The 21,219-nt window shown below is 56.4% G+C and overlaps 2 protein-coding genes across 6 annotated transcripts; both read right to left on the bottom strand.

Moving 5' to 3' along the window:
- Positions 1-224: 224 nt before the first annotated feature.
- On the bottom strand, positions 225-5,086 carry MRI1 (methylthioribose-1-phosphate isomerase 1). Its single transcript, XM_007098148.3, has 6 exons — positions 4,905-5,086; positions 4,588-4,826; positions 3,594-3,769; positions 2,110-2,286; positions 1,807-2,031; positions 225-437 (listed from the first exon to the last, which is right to left on the bottom strand). The coding sequence occupies exons 1-6, from the start codon at positions 5,034-5,036 to the stop codon at positions 310-312; spliced, it is 1,077 nt and encodes a 358-aa protein (XP_007098210.1). The 5' UTR covers positions 5,037-5,086; the 3' UTR covers positions 225-309.
- A 1,038-nt stretch (positions 5,087-6,124) lies between these two features.
- YJU2B (YJU2 splicing factor homolog B) lies at positions 6,125-18,302 on the bottom strand. Of its 5 annotated transcripts, none has more exons than XM_042978333.1 (11): positions 18,250-18,283; positions 15,522-15,580; positions 15,226-15,428; positions 13,864-13,917; positions 11,806-11,888; positions 10,547-10,602; positions 9,119-9,179; positions 8,148-8,290; positions 7,883-8,055; positions 6,957-7,095; positions 6,125-6,822 (listed from the first exon to the last, which is right to left on the bottom strand). In XM_042978333.1, exons 3-11 carry the CDS (start codon positions 15,226-15,228, stop codon positions 6,341-6,343), a joined length of 1,194 nt encoding a protein of 397 aa, XP_042834267.1. In that variant the 5' UTR covers positions 15,229-15,428; positions 15,522-15,580; positions 18,250-18,283; the 3' UTR covers positions 6,125-6,340. The 5 variants fall into 5 exon arrangements, with proteins under 5 accessions (XP_042834267.1, XP_042834265.1, XP_042834266.1 ...); XM_042978331.1 differs by lacking the exon at positions 18,250-18,283 and adding an exon at positions 18,159-18,234; XM_042978332.1 differs by lacking the exon at positions 18,250-18,283 and adding an exon at positions 17,861-18,137.
- Positions 18,303-21,219: the final 2,917 nt, after the last annotated feature.

The raw sequence follows: 21,219 nt of genomic DNA, 5'->3' as shown, positions 1-21,219 counted from the left end.
CGAGAACATTTTATACATGAGAACACCCAAGGCACGAGGAGGTGAAGTGACTCGACCAAGGTCACACAGCAGAGAAAGTGGCTGAGCTGGGTTTTGAACTTGGGCAGGCTGGCTCCAGTTACAGGGCTCTGAAAGCCATGCAAAGGCCCTGTGTGCTCTCCCTGCTCTAGGAAGTGTAGCTGCGGGGAAGAAAGTCAGTTTTGGGGCAAGCCATTCAATGAATAAGTTTATTACAAAACCTAAGGGAATGGGGGCAGGATATGGAGAGTCAGCTTGGTTACTCCTGGGGTCCAGCTGGGGTCCCCACCCTCAGGAGACGGTGGTGCTTAGGGCTGCCCGGAGCTCCTCGGGAGCAAAGACCCCCAGTTCTGTGATGATGCCGCCGGTGATGAGGTTGTGGGGGGTGACATCGAAGGCAGGATTCCAAACCTCAATCCCTGCAGGAGAGAAGGAGGAGGCAAGAAAGCAGTATTTGGCTCTGTGACAGCTCTCAAGGTGTTGTGTCCTGTCTCCCCCATTGGGGTTCTGGGACTTCGAGAATCCTTGAGAATCCGGGGATAGTCACTCTGCAAGTGCATGAGGGGGCGGGTTTTAGCACTCAGTAACAACCTTGTTGGCATCGTCTCAGAAGGCTTAGGAGTCTTACATACATCTATCCTGCTTCCGCCTGCTCCAAGGATCGCATGAAGAACCTCACAGAGCCCACCCGAGAGCCTTTGCACGGGCAGTCCCTTCTGCCTCCAACATACGACTCACTCGCTGTTTCGTTTCCTTCAGGTCTTTGCTCAGATGTCACCTTCTCAGCGACGCCTTCTCTAATCATTCTGTCTAAATCTCCCTGCGCCAACACTTCCCGTGCCTTTCCTTGCCTTTTCTCCTGAGCCCTTGCCCGCCTCTAACACACACTGTGATTCTGTTATTTATCTTGGATTGTCAGCTCCACAAGCGCAGGGATTTTATGACTTTTTCATTCCTGTATCCCTTGCGTTTAGCACAGCACCTAGCATCGGTCAGGTACTCTAAAATATTTGCTGAGTGAATAACCACCACTTACACAAGAGGCTGCAAACTGGGGGCCTGTAACAGTTTTCTCTGGCTCACAGTTCTTTGTTTCTTTTAATGTTTGTTTTTGAGAGAGAGAGCGTGTGTGCACATGGGGGAGGGGCAGAGACAGACGGGGACAGAGGATCTGAAGTGGGTTCTGTGCTGGCAGCAGAGAGCCCGATGCGGGGTTCGAATTCACGAACTGTGAGATCATGACCTGAGCTCAAGTCCGACGCTTAACCGACTGAGCCACCCAGATGCCCCATGTAATTGTTACTATCCAATGAGCACTAAGTAAGGGTCAGGCACGGTTCCTCATGTCACCTGGGCTGATTCGCTGACCACCCAGGGGTTTGTGAGGCGGGTCACAGTAAGAGTGCATCTCACAGACGGTGAACGCTGGGGCTCTTGGGGATGGGAGAACTCAGGCAGCCTGCTCCAGGTGGGGTGGGGAAGCTGAGAGCATCAGTGTCTCTTCACAGGCACTGGGCTAGGCAGTATTCTTATTTCTTCTTTAAGGGAGGAAAACGAAATGGAGAAGAGCAGGACAGCTTGCCTGAAGTCTCCTCACTCATTAGTTGTACATTCCGACCTTGAATCTGACCTTCAAGACGCTTCTGTTCCAAGAAATGGGTCGAAGGAGCCGCTTATGCCCCAGAAGGCCCGTGATGCCCTAAATCCACCTGCCCCCAGGAAAGGGCCAGGGTGCCTAAAGGGACGTGCCCAGGTGCCGTGGTGCCCACCTTTAAGGGGCCAGCTTACCGGGGGCTGCAATCCTGACCCCGTTGACGTCGGTCAGCTCCCGCCCTGGGCGCTCCTCGATGATGATGTCCCTGCCTGTCTCCAGATGGAGGTCGCATGAGGAGCTGGGGGCAGCCACGTAAAAGGGGATGCCGTGGTGCTTGGCAGCGATGGCCAGCTGGTAGGTGCCCACCTTGTTGGCTGTGTCACCGTTGGCAACCACGCGGTCGGCTCCTACGATGACGGCTGGGGAGCAAGATGCTGGGGTCCTAACCTGGCCCTGGACGCCTGGAAGCCCCGCCCACCGGCATCGCGCCCGCTGACCTGACACCCCTCGGTGGGCCATGGCGGCTGCTGCCATGCTGTCGGCGATGAGCGTGGCGGGGATCCGCTCGTAGACCAGCTCGAAGGCGGTCAGCCGGGCTCCCTGGTTGTAGGGCCGGGTCTCCGTGCAGAAGGCGTGGTCCAGACGGCCCAGGGTGTGCAGCGAGCGGATCACCCCTGTAGGGCTCGGCCCACCAGGTCAGGATGAAACAGACAGCGACACGTGGGCCGAGCGGCTCGCTGTTTAGAAGCACAGCTCACCAAAGCCTCGCCAGGCACAGTCTCATCCCCGGGCCCCTGCAGTGATGGTTTCCTCTGCCCGGTACGTGTGGGCTTAGAGAACACCTTCTCCGGGAGGCCCTCCCTGATTCCTCGATCTCGCACAGCCACCCCCCCACCCCTCCGACCCCTTCTCTGCTCTTTCGTACTCATCACCCTCGAACGCAGCCTGCATATTTACCGACTTGCTTGTGTTACTTCTTCCTACTTTCCTGTTCCCTGGGGCAGAGGTTTTGTCTACTGTTTTCACTGCTGGGTCCCCAGTGCCTAGAACTGTGCCTGGTACACAGCAGGTGCTTAGTAAGCGTTGAGTGAATAGAGGGATGCATGTATGCAGGAATGGTGGGGTACTCGGGTTCTTAACTGATGTTTATTGAGTGAATAAACGAGTATCTTGCCATCAAGGCCTCAGTCCCCAAGCACAAGGGCAGGACCCAGGCAGGTAGGCAAATCTCCGAGAATTTAGGGTCAAGTGGCATCTACTATTTTGACCCCCAAGACCTGTTCCCCACTGTCCTGGTCACAGCTATCCCAATCTTTCTTTTGGGGGGCCACTCCCTTCTCAGTCCTCTTGGAGTTTACATCGTGCCCATTCTGAGCACAAGGCTCAGTCTGGGCCCGTTGACCGATTGATCCTGGATGGGCAAGTGGCCCTATCAGAGCCCCTGAGATATAAGGAGACTTTTCCAGCACTGTCAACACAGAGACCCTTGGCTCTCTTCCTCATGATCTGAATCCTAGCAGCCTCCCTGCTGACCCGTGGAGCATGAGAATGATGCCATCACAGAGGGCAGGATCTAGGGGACAGGGATAGATGGATCCTGATGCCACTATCTAACACCTGGATCCAGCCACACCTGAAGCCAACCACCTAAGCACTTCTGTACAAGAATAACTTCACCGGGGCACCTGGCTGGCTCAGTCGGGTAAGCATCCGAGTTTGACTCAGGTCATGATCTCATGGCCCCACATCGGGCTCTCTGCTGTCAGCATGGAGCCTGCTTCAGATCCTCTGTCCTTCTCTCTCTGCCCCTCCCCCACTCACTTACTCTCTCTCAAAAATAAATAAATGTTTAAAAGTGCTTAAACTTATTAAAAAAAAAAAAAAGGAACAACTTCACATCTTTTTGGTGGGTAAAGTGACTAGGGTTTCTTTCTCTAGCATCCAAAAGGGGCCCTTCCCCCTTCCCATGATGCCCACTCACCCAGGGCTGTGCCATAGCCAGCAGTGGCCAGGGCACCAGTGTTGCAGTGGGTCAACACGGTCACCTTGCCGCCCCCAGGAGCCACCTGCTCCAGGAGGTGGCGGGCTCCGAGGTCCCCGATGCTCCGATTGTCTTTGAGGTCTTTCTCCAACATGTCCTCGGCACAGCAGATCACTCTGGGGCCGACAAGGGGCTCTCAGCACCAGCCACCAGGCCTTGGGGCCCAGGCTAGCCCCTCCTCCCTGCCCAACACCGCTCAGTAGGAGCCCTCCTGCTCACAGCCTCTCCAGGCTGTGGGACCTGCACTCTTCTGGACCGTCACCTGTCACACCGCTTGCTCACTTAACGTATGTTTACCGAGTACCTCATGGGCGCTGGAGAGCACAGCACAAAAAATCTCTGCCCCTGTGGAGCTCCCGCTAGGGTGGGGGAGGCAGGTGGTAAGCAATTAATGAAGGAGAAGGCAGCAGAGTCAGGGGACAGAGATGGGGGGATGAGCTGTGTTACGTGAGGTGTGGGGAAGACAGAAACCTGAAACCTGACAGAGAGTAAGCTCTGTGGATACCTGGCCTGCAAGAGATGGCGTGTGCAAAGGCCCTGAGACGGGAGTAAGCTGGGTAAGGTCAAGAAACATGCCAAGTGACCACGTAGCTGCAACAGAGAAGAGTAGAAAAACAAAAGGGCAGGGAAGGGATCAAGGCAGGAAGCAAAACTCCTCAAAAAGCAAAACTAGGAGAATGAATGCAGTGGCTGCAAAAGGGACCTCCGAGGCAGATGGGGCTGGGCATGTTCTGGGGAGGCAGACTCAAGAGACTTGAACTTGAGTGCAAGGACCTTGGGACCCAGCTGTCCGGTAAGGGCTCTTAGTCCCGCTTGCGTGGCCTTGGACTGACATGCCGTGCCTCAGTTTTCCTGTATGTAAAACGGGTCGCTGTGCGAAAAGATGAGTCAACAGCTTCCACGCGGAGCAGTGTTTGGCCCAAGGCCTCCCTACCTCTCCCGGACCGCCTCTTCCGTGGCGCCCTCGCGCTCGGCCTCCAAGGCTGCGGCGTCGGCCAGCTGGCTGGCCGCGCGGGCCAGGTTGACCGCGGTGGGCCGAGCGGTGACCAGGAAGCTCAGCGCGTCGCGCACGAAAGCCACCAGTGCGGCGAGGCCGGGTCCCCCCGCACCCGCCTGCAGCTCCACGGCGAGGCTGAGACAGCCCACGAGCGCGATGGCCGGGGCGCCGCGCACCTGGAGGGGAGGGATCGGGGCGTCAGAAGGGGCTGACCCCTCCCATCCCTGCCCCGTCGCTGCGCCGCGCGGTCCCACCTTCATGGCGCGGATGGCCTCCCAGGCCTGGCGCACCGAGCCCACTGCCTCGTAGCGGCTGTGCTGGGGCAGCCGCAACTGGTCGAGGATCTCCAGCGAGCCCCGGGAGTAGCGGATCGCCTCCAAGGCCATGGTACCGCCGCCTCGCTCACGCCGCTCTGGAAGGACTGGGCGGGGGGCTCCCTGCGCACGCGCGGGGACAGGACGCAAGGAGTGGGCAGGACCCGCCCCGCCCTTTCGGACGGAGGCGCGTGCGCACAGCAACCCCGCAGGACCGGCAGTCCAGGAGGCCGAGCCCGCCCTACCCCCAGGGCTGAGTTTGGGCAGTTAGCCGCCTTCTGGAAACCAGAGCGCACCGTTTCTGGGGCCGTGTTGTTTCCCGTTCGGCTGACCGGAGTTAAGGGCTCGCAGCAAGGTCCCCCAAATCCCAGGTGGGCACCCTTAGGTGCCTGATTTCTTCAGCCACAGAGAATGCTGAAGGTGGTCTCCAATTAAAGGCCCGCATTGGGTATTTCAGAGACTGAGGGGCTCTTACTGTTGTCCTGAAACCTTCCCTTCCCTGCAGGGAGCAAAGGCTGGTGGGCTGGGGACAGCCCCTGGGGCCACCATGCCCCATCAGGCGAAATATGAATCTGGCCAGAACCTCAGCACCAAGCGCACTGTGTGGCTGGGTCACGGCCGTATCCCCTGGGGCTACAAACCCCCACGTTTGTTAAATGCTCTTCCTTTTCCCGGTTTAAGTAAAGGGAGGTGGCCGGTTAGGTTTCTGGGTGGATGCCCTGCTGTTTCTGAGCTGTTTCCTGTTCAGTTTACCAGTTCCCTCCAAAAGATGCACCATGGCAGGGAAGGGGGTAGGGGAGAGGGCCTTTTCGTGACCTTTCCAAGGCATCCCTAGAGGCTGGGGAGAACAAAAACCCCACACTTGCATGCTCCGGGTTTGACTGCTTCAGGCACATCCTATGTTCCCAGTCCTAACTGTGCGGTTTCTGCTGCCCGGTCTCCCCTCCACCTTTCGCACTCAGACTGTACTGCCTCCTCTGGGAAGTCCGCTCTGATTGCAGGCCAACCTGAGCTACCACACTGAAACCCTCATGCTGGGCGGGGATGGTGGCTGTGGCCGTAGCATCACGCTGGCTGGTGAGGGTCCTGCGAAGCTTAGCTGGGTGGTGGGGTGCGGGGGGAGTCAGCCCCTGGGCCCATCTAGCAACCTGAGGCAGGGACAAAGAAGCAGGGCTTTAATGTTGGGATGTCGTCCCACAAGGCACAAACAGCCTCTCCAGGACCAAATAAATAGCTCCACTGCTGCAGGAAGGCGAGGTCTCGGGAGGGGCAGCGTCTGAGCGCTCGGAGGGCTGGGGGGCAAGCAAGGCTGCAGTCCGGGAGGGGCCTCCTGGCTGGGTCGCAGCCTCTGGAGCAGGTCCAGTGCCCAGAACTGCTCACTCACTCTCTGAGTCGGAGTAATCGGCCACCAGGGAGGAGCTGAGGGTGCCCGGGTGTGGTGTGTCCCGGGAGGCGGCTGCCTCCTGAGAGGGGCCTGGTGGGGACCGGGGTCTGTCCTGACGTTTCCCCGCCTGCCCCAGAGGCCCCCTGCTCCTGGGGGTCTCGGCTGTCTCCGGAGAGCAGTCTGGGGGGGATGCGGGCCTGTCCTGGGTGTTCCCCTCTGGCACCCATGGCTCCCCAGGCTTGGGGGTCTCCGCGGCGAGCCGGAGGCTCTCCAAGGCCTCTCGGGACCGCCGCCGCACGATGCCCAGGTCCTCTACGGTGATGGGGGAGCCGACCGGTGCGCATCTGCGGTTCTGGGCCAGCTTCTTCAGGACGCTGCCGGCTTTGCTGCTGCCGGCGCGGGGTCCCGGGGTGGAGGAGAACCAGGAGCGGCTGATGATCTCCGTCCGCTTGAGTTTCTGCTTGTCCTCGTAGGCTGGGGATGGGGAGGCAAGAGAGGGAAGGAGGTCCACAGCCGTCCTCTGGCTTGGCCTGCCGTGGCCCGCTCATGGCCGGGGACCTCCGTATCTGCCCACCCGGTCCCCCTTGCCCACTGGCCCCCCAACGCACAGTCCAGGGTGTGGAACTTGAGCAGGGCGGCCAGCTTGCGGTCGTCCTCCGTCTCGGGCACCAGCGGGATGGCCAGGCTCGCCTTAGCCTGCAACGCCTGGTCCCTCTCCTCCTCCTCCTGCATGGCTTTTTTCTTCTCCTGTGTGGTGGGGGACAGGGTGGGGGAAAGGTATGGTGGCTGTCGAAGACCCGCCTCTCCCCTGCCCGCTGACCCGGGGTGCGTGACGCCACTCGGTTTCCTCCTCTTCGAGCTCATCCGAGGCAAGGGCCTCACGCGGTGCCCGGGACGTGGAAGCCACCCAGCAAGTGGGCGACGCGAGCAGACATCGAGGGAGGACCGTGCCCCCAGGGGTGCGAGTCGGGGTCTGTACGTGTGCCCTCAGCGACTCTGCACTCAGGCACTTGTACACTGAAACACGCACGGCCACGCTTCGTCGTAAGCGACTCTCCCCTTTCAGACATTTTTTACCACAGGGTACGGCAGAGATATTTTGGCAATCGTGCAGGCGTGGGTTGATGATCTCGGGGCTCCGTTCTGGGATGGCTGCGTGGACCCGTGAAATACGTGTTAGGAGCTGAGTAGTAGGTCAGGGCCCTGCTGGGCCTCGGCTGTCCCCCTTGGCGGGGCTGGGCCTCACCTGTGCTCTAGCTCGAAGCTTTCTTTCCCTCAGAGAGTCTGCTGAAGGCAGAGCTGGGGCTCCCCGGAAGGGGCTACCTGCTTAATAACAGCTGCTGGGCCAGGGGCTTCCCGTGGGTGCCCCGAGGTAGGGACGTGGTCCGATGGGGACACTGAGGCTCAGAGGGCTAAATGGCCCAGCTGGAGCTGGCATGTGGTGGGGCCAGGGCCGCATCTGCGTTCTCCCCCCTCCGACGTCGGTGGCCCCTGCCCCCTCGTGGTCCCGACGCCACGCGGGAGCCCCACTCACCCGGAACCTTTTCCGCAGCATGCTGTTGAGAGCGAAGTCATCCTTCCAGGCGCTCTGGGCCTCCTGGATGTGGCTCAGGGTGGGGAGGGCCTTCTTGAGCGTGCTCCGGTCGGCCTCGCCGTGCTCCAGGCGGAACATGGCGTCCGTCTCCAGCTTCTGCTTCTTCTCATGCTCTGCCACAGCGGGAATGCGGCAGGGCCTTCGGGCTCGGGCTCGGGCTCGGGCTCGGGGCTGGCCTCCGGGCCCACCCCTCCCCCGTGCTCACCTGTCGTCAGCACCTGCTCGTTGTCCTCCATGTCCCAGCGCTCCTCCTTGCGCTGGGCGCCACTCACAATCACGTAGTCGCAGTTGGCGGGGTCCGTCTGCATCTCGATGTAGTTGACACACAGGTGGCATTTCATCCGGAACCTGGGTGGGCACAGGGCGCACGTCAAGACACCGCGGCGGCCCCAGGCCACCCGTCACCCCTCGCCTGCTTCCTTCCACTGGTGAGCATCATTCGGGAAGCGTTCACTGAGCACCTGCTACCCACCAAGCTCTGTGTCTGGGGTCACGGCTGTGGGTGAGACACACACCGTCCCATCGCCCCAGAGCTGACCTTCTGTCTGGAGTTTGCTCCTTCGCTTCGTGCATTCAACAAACCCTCCCGAGCGAGGCTGCCCTGCGGCAGGCTTGGCAGCCGCTGCTGAGGACACGGCGGTGAAGGACGCCAACCTGCTCTTAGAGGGGCTGACATCCCAGCAGGGGCCACGCTCGCAGCAAATGCACAAGCAACCAGTGTTGGGGGGTGACTGCTGCTCTGGAAGAGGCCTCTCTGAGACGTGGTGTTGGAGCAGAAACCCAAAGAAGGAGAGGGAGCCTTGCAGATGTCTGGGGAAGAGCATTCCAGGCTGAGAGCATCGAGGTGGGGGGCCTTCAATGGGGGGTGTGTGTGTGAGGGAACTCAGGGGGAGAGTGGAAGGAGGTGAGGACACAGACGGGACCGGGCAGAATGTGCAAGGCCTTGTGGGCAGTGGGGAGGACTCAGGCTTTTTTTAGTCTGAGGAAGGTGGGAGCCATGGAGGGTCCTAGCCAGAGGGATGTGCCCGGACTGACAGACCAGGGCAGTTTCCAGGAAAGGACCGTTGCAAATGGCCATCAGGGAATGGCTGCCCTCCTACTGCGACTCCTTTGTGGCCCCCTCACCCTGTAGCTAACCAATGTGTCCCTCTGGGACACCCGCCAGGCTGCCCCTACCTGTAGATGGGCGTTGTGTAATAATTGCCAACCTTCTTCTTTTCTGCATTGTAACGAACACCTGGGAGGACAGGGAAAGAACGGAGGCTCAGGTTTAGGCCACCCCCAGCGTCTCTGCTGACAGGGGGCAGACAGGGGTGCTATTCTGTGTACCCGCAGGGGAGACACCTCTGGAGAGCCCTGAAGTTCAAGGTGGGAAAGAGCTGTGTCCAGGCCACACAACAGGTGCTCAAGCCACAGAGGAGTGTGGGTGGCGGCAGGAGGGTCCGGGTTCAAATACCGACTTCAGCACATACCAGCTACGCGGCCGTAGGTCGGCTGCTCAGTTTCCCCACCTATTCAACAGGGACGACTATCCTGTTCACCACACGGCGCTGCAGTGACAACTACAGGGGCCGACGATACACACACATCACTTAGCACGGGGGCTGGCCTTGGCAGGTGTTCAAGGAGGGTTGGCTTTCACTAATAACATCTGCGTTTTCGGGTTTTCCACTGATTAGATGGTTCGTATTCTTGACCGGTTTAGTCTCGCTTATGGGGTGGAAAAAAAGCTTTAAACCACAAAAACAGAGCTTGGGCTGGCGGGTGGCATGGCCTGAGTTTCCCTTTCCTGGTGGCTGCTTCGGTTCACAGCCCTGAGGGTGACCCACCTTGGGTGTTAGGCCGCGTCCTGCTTTCTGTCCCCTGAGCACCCGGGGGCCTTTGGGGCAGGTGCCCCTGGCTGGGTCTGATCAGGGGGACCTACTGGGTGGGGAGGATTCACTCATCCTCCGTAGCAGTGGGGCGGCCCAGCCCCTCCTTCCTGCTCTTCTGTGGCCCCTGTGACAGTGGCCAGCCCCTACTGCCAAGGGCCACCGCTCCCGTTTACAGAATGAGCTGCTGCACCGGGCCAGGCGCTGCGTGAAGAGCTGAGGGTCCCTGTATCCGAGGAGGACGTGGAAGCCAGGTGGGTCATGTCACCTGCCTGAGATCTCAGAGCTGCCCAGTGGGGCCGTGGCCCCACGTCTGTCTGTCTGCCCATCTGTGGCATGGACAGGGGTCCAATATTAAAGGTCACAGCACAGGCAGCAGCGGTTTAAGTCCTGAGCCCTCGTGGGTACTCTGTGCCGTGGGTTATGCACTTGGCCTGCCACACAGCTCTCCTACCACGTGAGTCTTATGGGTAGGTAAACTGAGGCACACAGAGACTAAGTCACTTGCTGAGGTCCGGCTAGCTAGGAAGTGGCAAGGCCGGGCCTCCTAACTGCTCTGCGACAAGGTGTCCACAACCCACCAGTCACTCGGGTGCCCGTTTCCTCTCCGAAGCCTGATTGGGGGCCCCTGGTGGAGACGGTCTCTCCTGGGCCCAGCGGCCAAGGGGCTGGCCATCTGCGGGGCTGAGTGGTCGGGGGCGGGGCGAGGAACGGAAGGGTGGGCGGGGCTCACCCATGCCGATGTGGTTCTTGCAGCCGTCGCACCAGATGTTATAGGGCATCTCAAACCTACACGAAGAGAAAAGAGCTCGTTGGCGCCCGGTGCGCTCGGGCTCTCCCTGGGTCCGCGCACCCGCGCCGGCCGAGGCCACGGCAGGTGGGGGGAGCCGAGGGGAGGAGCAGCGGCCCAGCCAGAGTTTAGGAAACTTCTTCTCCGTGCTTCCATTTGCGACGCGTGACCTGGCCGTCCGTGTACGGGAGCGACAAGGCTTCCAGTTTGAGACACCGTTATGGAAGGAATAATGGGGTGAAGGAAAGACACCGTACAGGTGAGCTGAGGGCTCAGCAAACAGAGCGGCTGGAGCATGGAGGTGCGGGGTGTTTTGTGTTTTGAAGTGACCTTCAGCTCTCGGCTTCCTGAGGCCACTGCTGGGCCTCCGATCTTGATTCTTTTTCCAAAGACATTCTGACCTCTCGTGATTTTGTCAGTGGATCTGCTCAGGCCCACGATGGACCATAGAGACTGAGGTCAGAGTCCACGAAGCAGAGAAGGGCTCGTCCTTCCGAGGCAGCATAGGCTGGCTTCTGCTACTTGTCCTGGGTGGCCCGCGGGGGCACGGGCCAGAAATAAAAGGAGAGCCCTGCGGGAAGGGCCACTGTCCTGGCTCAGTGGCAGTGTGGCCGTGATTCTTTCTCCTCCCCATATCCGTGCCCTTGGCAATGTGCCTCTGCAGCACGTATTGTCGAGAGGTGGAATGTCGAGCACGTAACTGCCCCTCCCCCTGCAACACGACTGGGCCATCAGTGAGACAGAAGTGACAGTGTGCCAGCTCTGGGCTGTGGCCTCAAGAGTCCTTGCCTGCCTCCGCCCAGTCTCTTCTGGAAGCTGGGTGCTCCCATGTGAACACGGCCAGGTTAGCCAACTGGGGGATGACAGACATGTGGAGCAGAGCCCGGTCGTGCTGGCCCGGGCCGTGCCGGACCAGGCAGTCCCCCAGGCAGGTGACCCCCGACGCATGAGAGAGCCCAGCCCAGGTCAGCCAAGCCCAGGTAAGGCCAGCAGAGACATCCAGCTGAGCTGCAGAATTGGGAGCAACACATAATACATGTTCATCATTTTGTTACCCGGCAACAGCTGACTGATACAGAGACTTTCTGCTTTATGGAATTAAGGCCCTGCAAACGGGGCAAAATCAGGGGCGCTGAATTCTCCCAGAGACCGATGCCAGGTGGCACAAATGCAGGGATCCTCAGGTGATGCCAGGGTCTTACCTGATAATGAGGATGCCTTGGGACAGCTTCCGAGCCCGCTCCCGTAGCGGGTGGCTGTTGTGGTATCGGTTGAGAGAGCCATGCTGCACGGAAAGGACACAGGAGCAGGTTAGCACGGCAAGGCTGTCTCTCGCAGGCTGAGAGAGGCCTCTTTCTCAGGTCCTGCGGGCGGTGTTAACAGCCGACTGTGAGGCACTGAGGCCTTGGTGGGGCAAGTGGGGTTGGAATCAGGAATATGTGAGTCTGAATCTTTGTTCTTCCGTTTAGGAGCTGAAAGAGCTGCATGACCCCGGGGAGTGACCTCACTTTTTGCTTTCCAGCCTCTGTTTCCTCTATCTGTCGACTGGGGACAATGACTGTCATCACCTCTGGTGCTGTGGGGCAGACCAGGTGAGATGTTGGTACTGGTTAGTGTTTACTGGGTACTACGTGTGTATCTTCTCTTTTTTTGTAAAGGTGACTTTACGATTTATTTATTTTTTCTAATTACCTTTTTTAGTGTTTATTTTTGAAAGGGGGGTGGGGAGGGGCAGAGAGAGATGGAGACACAGAATCCGAAGCAGCTCCAGGCTCTGAGCTGTCAGCACAGAGCTCGACGTGGGGCTCGAACCCACAAACCATGAGATATCATGACCTGAGCTGAAGTCGGTCGCTTAACTGACTGAGCTGCCCAGGTGCCCCTTATTTTATTTTATTTTATTATTATTTTTTTAAATTAAAAAAAAATTTTTTTTTTAACGTTTATTTATTTTTCAGACAGAGAGAGACACAGCATGAATGGGGGAGGGGCAGAGAGAGGGAAACACAGAATCGGAAGCAGGCTCCAGGCTCTGAGCCATCAGCCCAGAGCCCGACGCGGGGCTCGAACTCACGGACCGCGAGATCGTGACCTGAGCCGAAGTTGGACGCTTAACCGACTGAGCCACCCAGGCGCCCCCCTTATTTTATTTTTAAGTAATCTCTATACCCACCCTGGGGCTCGAACTTACAACCCCGAGATCAAGAGTTGCACCTCTATCGACTGAGCCAGACGGGTGCCCTGTGTCATCTTGTTTCAACCCCTCAAGGATCCTGTGACATAGGGCCGTTTTTTATTTTCCCCTTTTGACATATGGGGAAACTGTGGCACAGAAAGGCCAGTCACGTGCCCAGGACCACGAAGCTGGGATGCACCGATTCACTCACCGGGCCCTTACTGAGCACCTACAGCGTGGGACCACAGTTGTGAACGGGACGGATGAACGTCTCTGCCCTCAGGTGGACATTCTAGAGGGGGACACGGAACACCATCCCTATGAAGGGATAGCGCATCCCGGAATTGTAACGGCTATGATGAGAAATAAAGCCCTAGGTGACGCCACAGAGAACGAGACGGGGGTCAGGGAAGCCCCCTGTGGGGAGAGATCTGAAGGAAGGGAAGGCGCCTGTGGTCAAAAGAAGAAGAGATTCCAGGCGGAGGGAACAGCACAGGGAACAAAGAGGAAGGCAGAGGAGCCAGAGCTGAGAGTGCAAAGGGGGTCTGACACAGCCCACGTGCTGGACTTCACCCTGACCTTCGCAGGAAATGGGCCACGCTGGGCCCAGGGTAAAAGGTCACTGACCACACAGCCCCATTTTCCACGGGGAATAAAGACCGTCCTGTGGGGCGCCTGGGTGGCTCAGTCGGTTAAGCGTCTGGCTTCGGCTCAGGTCACGATCTCACGGTTCGTGGGTTCGAGGCCCATGTTGGGCTCACTGCTGTCAGGCTGTCAGTGCAGAGCCTGGAGCCCGCTTCAGATTCTGTGTTTCACCCCGCCCCCCCCCCCCGCCCCTCCCCTACTCTCACTCTGTCTCTCAAAAATGAATAAATGCTAAAAAAAAAAAAAAAAAAAAAAAAAAAAAAAGACTGTCCCGAGACTCCTGTGACAAGTGCAAACCAGCAAGGCAGTGACACTTCAGAGGCCACCCACGCTCCTGCAGCCGTGGCCCTGACGTCAGGGGGGGATGCCGTGCTACGTGGCCCCTGCTCTGTGGAGTCTCTTTGCTATCGTGGACACAGGGAAGGGAACCCGGCCTTACCTTTTCGGGATTGAAATCCGGAGGGTAATACTTGTTTGTACCTTTCCTTTCACCCTGGAAAGCAGAAGAGAGATGTGACTCAGAGAGGGCCCTCCAGGAGGCCTGCAGGGGCAGGGCCCGGATGGAGGGCCGTTGGGGGGGAGGTTGAGGGACGTCCCAGAGAAGCCCTGGGCTCTGGGTCGGACCGGGGACCGTGACTTGGGGACTGGCGAGCCGCTGTCGTCACAGTGGAAAATTACAAGAGAATCCGACTCTGCTAAAGCAAGGGCTTCCCGTGTTTTGGGGACCATGACTGACAGCAGGACACGTTAACACAGCCGCTGCGTAAACACGCGCGTCATACAGCCAGAGCACAGCACGGGCTTCGGGAAAGAACGCCTATCCAGCTGCCAGGGTCTCACTTTCTAAATGCTGGCAGCCGCCCAATAAATTGACCTGATGACCCAGGTAGGAGTGGGTCTCCAACTTGGCCGAACGTTGCGTGCACCTGACGAGTTTCTAAAATCCTGACGCCTGGGCCCCACCCCTCCTGACGAGGGCTCCTCCGGGGTCTGGCACTCGGACCCCCGGGCTTTTAAAAAGCAACCTGGGAACAGGTGTTTGGACAAATCGTTGTGCACGCACCCTCCTAGCAGCCGTAGTGACGAGAGCCAAATGGCAGAAACAACTCAAACGTTTTTCAACGGATGGAGGGGGACCCACCATGCGGCCCATCTGGACGGTGGAATATTATTCGGCCACAAAGAGGAATGACGTCCTGACTCCTGCTGCGACGTGGATGAACCTCAAACACATTGTGTTTGGTGAAAGAAGCCAAACGCAAAAGGCCACATAGCGTATGATTCCACTTACATGAAATGTCCCAAACAGGAAAGTCCATGTGGACAGGAAGCAGACGGGTGGTTGCTGGGGGCTGGGGAGGGACTGCTCGTGGGGATAGGATTTCCTTTTTGGGGAGATGGAAATGCTTTGGAAATAGATAGAGGTGGTGGTTGTCCGACAATATGAAAATACTAAATGCCACTAAATCGTACGCTCTAAAATGGTTAATTTGATGTTGTTTGAATTTCACCTCCTTAAAAAAGAAAGAAAGAAAGAAAGAGAGAGAGAGAGAGAGGGAGAGAAAGAAAGAAAGAAAGAAAGAAAGAAAGAAAGAAAGAAAGAAAGAAAGAAGGGAAAGGAAAAAGCTCCCTGGGTGATTTTAGTGCAATGCCAACTTTGAGAACCAATGCACCAAAAAGATCATGATCCGGAGTTTGGAAATACCTCCTTACAGCCTGGGGAGGAGGAGGGAAAGGGCTACTTCGGGGGCCTGACAAAGACCAGAAGAAAAACCCGGTGAGCATGAGGCTGTCTACTCACCATCTTGCGAGCTGCCTACTGGTCCTCGCCCTCGACTGATCGGCTGATCCGAAGAGGTGATGAGACACGGATTGCAGATTGCTCAGTGTCGCCTCCCTGCCTAGTGCTGCCCTCCTGGGGAGCCTGGGGGAGGGTCCACGGCCTCCCTGCAAAGGGCTGTGTGTGGCGGCGGCTCAGACGACCCTCCAAAGAGTGATGTTTGTCTGCGTAGAGAGAGAGCGTCCTGTTCACTCTCCAGCCAACATGTATTTCACGTCTGACGCTTCTCATCCTTCACGGCCCCCAGGACGGCTCACCTGGACCACTGCAGCTGCCTCCTCCCTGGTCTCCTGGCTCTGCCCTTGACTGCCACGGTCTGTGTTCCCCACAGGGACCAGAAAGAGGTCTTAAAATAGAAATCTGAAACATCGTTCTCCTGCCTAAACCCCTCCAGTGATTCCCTTTGGTTTGAGAATTCAAGCCAAAGCCCTCCCCACAGCCTACGGGGCCCCTGCCTGCCTCTCCAAGTCCGCCTCTTACCCCTCTCCCTGTCCCTCACTCTGTTCCAGTCACGCTGGCTTCCTGGAGGCCGTCAAAGGCTCAGCAGGTGCAGGCCAAGTGCCTTGAATGCATGCTCTCCCACCAGCTGTCTGTTGTCACAGGTCTCAGCTCAAACATCGTCTGTGTCAGAGGCCTCATCTGACCACGTGATCGAAAGCCACTTCGTCCCTGGAGTCCCTATCACATCACCCTGTGTCGGTTTACTTGTCTACAGTCTGTCTCCTCCACCAGGCCACTCTGTGCTGTACCTCCAGCACCTGGGACAGCATGTGGCCCCCGAGGAATGCTGACTGCATGAACCACTCCTAACTGACTGGAGCTCCGTGAGAATTAGTGCAGGTGACACAGGTATCAAATCTAAGGTTTTTGGATTTTTTTTTTTTAATGTTTATTCATGTATTCTGAGAGCAGAAGGGTGGGGGTAGAATCCCAAGCAGGCTCCATGCTGTCAGCACAGAGCCCGACGCGGGGCTCGAACCCCCAAACTGTGGGATCGTGACCTGAGCCGAAGCCGGACCCTCAAACGACTGAGCCACCCAGGCGCCCCGGGACGGAAGCATATTCTAGAATGGGGGTTGGCAAATTTCCTCTATGAAGGACCAGAGAGTAAATATTTCTGGCTTTGCAGACCCAACTGTCTGTCCCAATGACTCAACTCTGCCATCATAGCTAGTAAAGCAGCTGTAGACAATGTGGAAGTCGGCGTGACTGGATGCCATCACACTGAAGTTGTCATTTCACGTGGTTGTCACCCATCACAAAATATCATGCTCCTCTTGATTCTTTCCCAAACATTTACGAAGTTAAAACCATTCATGGGGCGCCTGGGTGGCTCAGTTGGTTAAGCGTCCAACTTCGGCTCAGGTCATGATCTCGCAGTCCGTGGGTTCGAGCCCCGCGTCGGGCTCTGGGCTGACAGCTCAGAGCCTGGAGCCTGCTTCGGATTCTGTCTCCCTCTCTCTCTCTGCCCCTCCCCTGCTCATGCTCTGTCTCTCTCTCAAAAAATAAATGTCAAAATTGTTTTTCAATAAATAAATGTCACCGACATCCGGTGTAAGCACCCAAGATCCCAGAGGACAAACACCTGCTCCTTGATAAATGCAAAAGCCCAAGGCACGTCCTGGGTGTTCCTCAATGGTCCTGGGTGTTCCTCAATGCTATGCATACCAGCCTGCCGAGAGACTCTGGTCTCCGGCTCTAGAGGGTTCGCCTAAGGGGTTTTCTCAAAGACCCTCTGCATATCACACTAGTGGAGGCAGACCTCAAGCCAGAAGTCTCTTGGGACTCCCTGGAAAGGAAAATTGCTAACTATGAGGGCTCACGGTGCCATCATCCAAAAGTGTCTGGTAACAGGGACACCTGGCTGGTTCAGTCGGTTAAGCGTCTGACTTCAGCTCAGGCCATGATCTCACGGTTCATGACTTCGAGTCCCGCGTCGGGCTCTGTGCTGACGGCTCAGAGCCTGGAGCCTGCTTCCGATTCTGTGTCTCCCTCTCACTCTGCCCCTCCCCTGCTTGCGCTCTGTCTCTCAAAAATAAATAAACATTGAAAAAAAATTTAAACTGTTCTGCCATGACCCTGAACATCTCTTCACGACTCAGATCCTTCATCTGTAAAGTGTGTCCTCGGACCGGATTTTCCCAAGGTCACTTCCCACCCCGGCTTGGGATACAGTTCCCTGGGCCTGCATCCCAGCTCCTGTCCTCACTAACTGGGTGACCTCAGCCAGTGTCTGAGCTTCCCTGAACTTCGACTTGCTCATCTGTAACGAGTACATGAGGGTGACCGGACTGACTTTCTGGGGTTGCTGTGAATGAAATAAGATGCTGGAAGTGTTCGCAGGGGACCTCATTTACAGGAGCTGGGGCTCTTAGAGTGGTTTTGCCACCCCAGGGAGCGGGGGTTATAGGATGGATGTATAGAAATTTCTAGTCGTTGGTGCCAGGAGTTATTATAAACCCCACTGGCTTAGGGCATAGCGCGTGGGCTTGGATCCCGATTCGGCCGCGTGCTAGCGGTTTTGACTTTTGGCAAAGCCTTTCTCTCCGAGCCCGAGTTTTCTCATCTGTAAAGGAGGGTTTATAAAAGTATCAACCTGATAAGGTTGCTGTCAAGGCTCAGTGAGTTGAAGGACTTAGCACAGCGCCTGATGCAGAGTTAAATGTTGGCACTTTCGATTACTTCCCATGCCAAACCATTTTACGAGCATCTAAATCTTCACCATAACCCAGCGAGGCAGGGGCTCACTGGTCCCATCTTTCAGGTAAGAAAACCCAAAGGCCCTTCAGACATAAAACTGCCTGGGGTTGGGACTAAGGTCGCGGCTGGGACCGGAGCCGGCTCCGGACATCGTGCCCACAACCGCAGTGCCCAACGACCCCCCGCGCGCTCACCCCGTCGAGCGGCTCCGAGGTCGGGTGAAGCAACGACCAGACCCCCGGCCCTCACCGGGCCTGACCGCCCCCACCGCCCGCTTGTACTTACCTGCCCTCCTCCTGACGTCACGCCGTGCCAGTGCCCGGAAGTCAGTCCCGAGCGCGCAAGGGGGCGTGGCGCACTCACCGCGTAACGCAGACGCTAGCGCGAGGCGGGGCAAAGCGGCAGCGCCGCCCTGATTTGATTGGCCGACTGCCAAACGGAGTGGACCAATCCGGGCTTTCCCTTCCCAATGCGCGACAACACGAAGCCCCCCCCCCCCCCCGGCCCCACCCACTCTGCCTGGCCCAATCCGAGGCCCGCTTTCCTGGGAGCTCTGGCTTGTTAGGGGAAGAGGTAGGGCGAGGGTTGGCCGACTGCAGCCCGCGGGTCAAATCGAACCTGCTCTCTGCTTTTGAAAGGCTAGCGATCTAAGAAATCTTTATTTATTTTTAAATGGTTGTGGAAAAAAAAAATTACCTTTTATGAATTGCGAAAAGAATATGAAGTTCAAAATAATATGAAGTGCCCGTAAATAAAATATTATTGGGAGACAGCCGTGCCCATTCATTTACCCACGTGTCCATGGCTGTTTTCCCACTCCAAGAGCAGAGTTGAATGGTTGCAACAGAGTGTGTGACCCACACAGTCTAAAACATTTTACTACCTTTGCAGAAGTGGACCAGCCCTTGTCTCGGAGAGTGGCTTTTGAGTTTCCTTTTATGCCCTGTAGGGCCCAACAGAATCTGTTTCTTTGTCACTCAACAGCCATTTATTAGGTGCCTGCTGTATGAGATTCAGAAGAAAACGACACACCCTTTCCTCTGATGAGGCAGCCACTTCCGCTGGCAATTTATTCAGGACAGTGTGAGAAATGATGACAATACTAATACTACATTATTCAATGCCAAGCCCTGTTCTAAAGCCCACACAAGTCAGTTCTCACGTGATCATGGTGCTGCATATTGAGTGCTCATAACTCGCCAGGCATCATTCACCAGGGCTCACCGCTCACTTACATGTGTCATCTCAGGGAATGCTGCCCCTAGGAAATGAATACTCCATCATTCCCAGTTTGCAGATGAGGGGACAGGCCCAGAGGGGTTAAGTAACTGGCCTAAAGTCACACAGCTAGTGGGGGGTGGAAGATTGGATCTCATTCTGCTGATGCTACACCTTGTTCCTCTGATTCCTGAGCTATGCTGTTTCGGATTGTACGCGTTAAGCCTAAGGGTTACAGGAACTCAGGGGAATCTTTGACAAGTGTGATGGTTTGGGAGTGGGCAGGAGTGAGGCAAGATCCCTAGGAGGGGTGACTCCTGAGCTGGATGAAAAGGAACGAGGCAGAAGGCGGTGGGACAGGGCAGAGTAATGGTCACAGATCCTGATGGACAAGATGGAGCTGTGGAACTGTGTCCAACCCCAGTCTTGCTTACCGCGTCTGGATTTTGCTTGAATCCTAGTCCTGTACCTGACTGAAGAGAGTGATGGAAAAACCACAAAATGCCACTTGTAATATTTAGAGGAGGGGACGTATGAGGATCCTTGGCTTTCAAGGGACATATAGAGCCTCTCTTATCACTTACGCATAAGGCAGGTGATGGAACCCAGACATCAGCCTGAGATGTCAAATGCAGGCCAGTTCTATAAAGATGTCAAATGCAGCCCAGTGCCTGTGGGGCCAAGGGAACCGACTTAGGGAGAGGAGGGTAATTAGCCAGTCTGGGCAGGGTGGCAGGGAGGGACCTGAATTCTAGCTCTGGGGACCCTCAGTGAATCATCTCATCTCTGTTTGTGTAAAGTGGGATATCTTGGCTCCACCCAGGGGAAATAATGCAATAAATGCCCACAGATGTACTTGTAAAGCATTCCGAATAAGAAAAGAGAATGCTGTGGGCTGGGAAGGGCATTCCGGCATCATAGTGCAGCTTTGGGTGCAAGGGGCAGGCTCTAAGCATCAGGAAGTTCTTGACATAAAAAGCTGAGACCTGTTTCCCTGCAACTGGCACCTGCTGGCCTTACCCTCATGGGCCACAGAGGACCTCTTAGTTTGGGGACCTGGGGCAAGTTGTTAACTACCGTGTGGCTCAGTCTCACTATCCAAAGATAGAGATAATGATCCCTACTTGGTTGGAGAGGTTTCATGGGATAACGTTGAGAAGGCAGTTAGTATGATGCCTGGTCCTTTGTCTAGATTCCGAGGATGTTGAACTGGAAGTCTTTGGCTTAACAAATAGGCTCCCCCCCCCTTCATCCCACTGTATAAATTAACTGATATTGGGGCACCTGGGTGGCTCAGTTAAGCGTCCAACCTCGGCTAGGTCATGATCTCACGGTTTGTGGGTTCAAGCCCCGCGTGGGGCTCTGTGCTGACAGCTCGGAGCCTGGAGCCTGCTTCGGATTCTGTGTCTCCCTCTCTCTCTGCCCCTCCCCTGCTCACGCTCTGCCTCTCTCTCTCTCAAAAATAAATAAACATTAAAAATAATAATAAATTAATTGAGGTTTATCAAAGCTGGAATAAGATCAGTACTTTTAACTTTTGGACTTCTGGATCTGAGGGCACCTCAAGGTTGAGTCTCTGTATCAGTTTATGCTAGTGAATATGGTCTGTAGGAGAAATGGCCTCAAAGAAAAGAATTGTATCCAGGATATCATCTTGAAGACCATGATTAGGACAAACTAAAATCTTTTTTATTTATTTATTTATTTATTTATTTACTTTTTTTTTTTTTAGCGTTTATTTATTTTTGAGACAGAGAGAGACAAAGCATGAACAGGGGAGGGTCAGAGAGAGGGAGACACAGAATCTGAAACAGGCTCCAGGCTCTGAGCGGTCAGCACAGAGCCCGACGCGGGGCTCGAACTCACGGACCGCGAGATCATGACCTGGGCCGAAGTCGGCCGCTTAACCGACTGAGCCACCCAGGCGCCCCCAAACTAAAATCTTTTAATTTTTAAACTTTTTTTTAAGTTTATTTATTTTGAGAGGGGGAGGGGCAGAGGGGGAGAGAGAAAATCCCAAGCAGGCTCTGAGCTGTC

The sequence above is a fragment of the Panthera tigris genome, chromosome A2, assembly GCF_018350195.1.
Source record: "Panthera tigris isolate Pti1 chromosome A2, P.tigris_Pti1_mat1.1, whole genome shotgun sequence".
Taxonomy (NCBI): domain Eukaryota; kingdom Metazoa; phylum Chordata; class Mammalia; order Carnivora; family Felidae; genus Panthera; species Panthera tigris.
Note: the sequence above shows the minus strand (reverse complement) of the source record. Positions and strands in the feature narration are given on the sequence as shown.

Excerpts from the sequence above, each read along its gene's own strand:
- YJU2B (XM_042978335.1), bottom strand. Across the intron at positions 10,603-11,805 it reads CAAGGCATCCTCATTATCAG|GTTTGAGATGCCCTATAACA; the intron begins GTAAGACCCTGG and ends CTCTTCGTGTAG. Across the intron at positions 9,180-10,546 it reads CAAGAACCACATCGGCATGG|GTGTTCGTTACAATGCAGAA; the intron begins GTGAGCCCCGCC and ends CTGTCCTCCCAG.
- MRI1 (XM_007098148.3), bottom strand. The coding sequence starts at position 5,036 with ATGGCCTTGGAGGCGATCCGCTACTCCCGGGGCTCGCTGGAGATCCTC. Across the intron at positions 3,770-4,587 it reads GAAGAGGCGGTCCGGGAGAG|AGTGATCTGCTGTGCCGAGG; the intron begins GTAGGGAGGCCT and ends TGTCGGCCCCAG. Across the intron at positions 2,032-2,109 it reads GGCCCACCGAGGGGTGTCAG|CCGTCATCGTAGGAGCCGAC; the intron begins GTCAGCGGGCGC and ends CTTGCTCCCCAG.